The following is a 2320-nucleotide window of genomic DNA, read 5'->3' on the forward strand; positions in this document are numbered from 1 at the left end:
ACACACACTCACACTCACTCACACTCACACTTACACACACTCACACACACACACACACCAGACAGTGTGTGTACCGATGAAGTGTAAGTAATGTGAGTGTTGTGTTGTTTTGCAGTGTGTTTTCCTGCAGGAAATCAACACAGAGACACTGACTGGAAGGAGGTAACCAAATTGAACAAATCAATAGCACTTTAGTATTCAATTTAGCTATATGCAATTATAAAATGATGAATAATTGCCTTTTTGAAGTATCTATTTTTCTTATAATTGATTTCTCGCTGAGCCATGACAAAATCTATATTTTGTTTATTTAAAATTAAATTGTAATGCTTATAAATGCATTAAAAAATCTGGGATTTTTATAATGCAAAAATTTAGCAATTAATAAAAACCAAATTGAAACTAATAATACAGAGAAATGAATGTTGATAAATAGATAAGTCAATAATAGATAAATAGCAATTATTAAATTAACCAGATTGAACAAATTTTAAATAATTATGAATTTGTATTTTGAATTATTAAATTATTTAGAATTGCATTTTTAATATATCCATTTTTCTTATAGTTGATTTCTTACTGAGCCATGAATCGGCACACAATCTAAAATTTTAAATGAAATAATCAAGTTGATAAATAGATGAGAATCTGTAATTATATTCCATTTTATAATGGAAAAATATAAGAATTAATAAAAACCTAAATGAAACTGATAATACCAAGGAAATATGATCGTGGTGATAAATAGATAAGAGTAAAAATGTAGCAATTATTAAATAAAATTGAACAAATTTATGATAATATTCAATTTAGCAATTGATTTATTTTTTATATACGATATGAAATTATTAATAATTGTTTTATATATATCTACTGCTTTTTCCATTATTATCATTTATTTCATTGTCCCAACCCCCCATACCCAGAATGAAATAATCATTCTGATCAATAGGTAATAATTTGTGATTTTATAATGTTACAATTTATTAAAATATATTAATTTTATATTAATACATTAATGGTTAATATTCTAATAATGATATTAATTATTAATAAAAACCAAACTGAAACTGTTACTTTAGATACGCAGTTATAAAACGCTAATAATATGTGTCCCTGCAGCACAAAAGCAGTGTTAAGTCGCTGGGGTATATTTGTAGCAATAGCCAACAATACATTGTATGGGTCAAAATTATAGATTTTTCTTTGATGCCAAAAATCATTAGGATATTAAGTAAAGATTATGTTCCATGAAGATATTTTGTAAATTTCCTACCGTAAATATATCAAAACTATCAAAAGCTAAGAACTTCATTTGAACAACTTTAAAGATGATTTTCTCAATATTTAGATTTTTGTGCACCCTCAGATTCCAGATTTTCATCAATATTGTCCTATCATAACAAACCATACATCAATAGAAAGCTTATTTATTCAGCTTTCAGCTGATGCATACATCTCAATTTCAGAAAAATCGACCCTTATGACTGGTTTTGTGCTCCAGGGTCACATTTATGATGATAACTAAATTAATTAAGCAATTTCAATTTTTGTATTACCTATTATTGACAAACTAATGAATATTATATTATCTTATTTTAAAGTAATGCAATTCTAAACTCCTAAACAAACAATAAAGTAAACAGTTGTAACTTCTAAACTCTTTTTGCCCTCAGCTTTACAGAAAGAAGTTTAAGCAGAGGAAGGAGAATGAGCGCCGGGGCAGATGCCGCTTTTTCCCGTCCCATGTGCCCCCAATTTTCCCGCTCACCCCCGTCCCGTCCGCTCCGCTTCCCTTTCCTCCGTACCCTCCCGGCATCATCGGCGGAGATTATGACCAGGCGCCCGTCATCCTGCCCCGCCCACGCTTCGACCCCATTGGCCCACTCCCCGGTCATCTGCCAGGATTGGGCGTTCCGATTGGCCGACGGAGCCTGAGGCCGGCAGACATCAGGAGAGGTTTCATCTGAACTTGACCTTCAGCACTTGAAATGCTTCTTTTTCCAAACAGATAGAGGGCACACGATTTTGATGGTCTTATTTTTTTGTTCTCTGCTAATTAAAGCATTCCTGGGACATTCAGACCGACAAACACAACGCGAATATTCTTTAAAGGGGTCATCGGATGCCCATTTTCCACAAGCTGATATGATTCTTTAGGTTCTTAATGAAAAGTCTGTAACATAGTTTGGTTAAGATTTCTCAATGGTAGTGTAAAAAACACCCTGTCAAAAACAGCTCTTTTCAGAGCAAGCCGTTTTGTAGCATTTTCCTTTAAATGTTAATGAGCTCTGCTGACCCCGCCCCTGCTCTCTGAGGG

General features: G+C 32.7%; 1 protein-coding gene across 1 annotated transcript in view; it reads left to right on the top strand.

Annotated features, from left to right (window-relative positions):
* The window catches only part of LOC107662238 (F-box only protein 7-like), an 8940-nt gene extending 6773 nt beyond the window's left edge, over window positions 1–2167 (top strand). Inside the window, exons 8-9 of the mRNA XM_016452179.1 lie at window positions 105–162; window positions 1677–2167. Coding sequence (XP_016307665.1) covers window positions 105–162; window positions 1677–1970 — 352 coding nt within the window. The 3' untranslated portion in view covers window positions 1971–2167. The remainder of the gene's footprint in view (window positions 1–104; window positions 163–1676) is intronic.
* The last annotated feature ends 153 nt before the right edge of the window (window positions 2168–2320 follow it).

The sequence above is a fragment of the Sinocyclocheilus anshuiensis genome, unplaced genomic scaffold (genome assembly GCF_001515605.1).
Source record: "Sinocyclocheilus anshuiensis isolate Anshui unplaced genomic scaffold, SAMN03320099.WGS_v1.1 scaffold1543, whole genome shotgun sequence".
NCBI classification, from domain to species: domain Eukaryota; kingdom Metazoa; phylum Chordata; class Actinopteri; order Cypriniformes; family Cyprinidae; genus Sinocyclocheilus; species Sinocyclocheilus anshuiensis.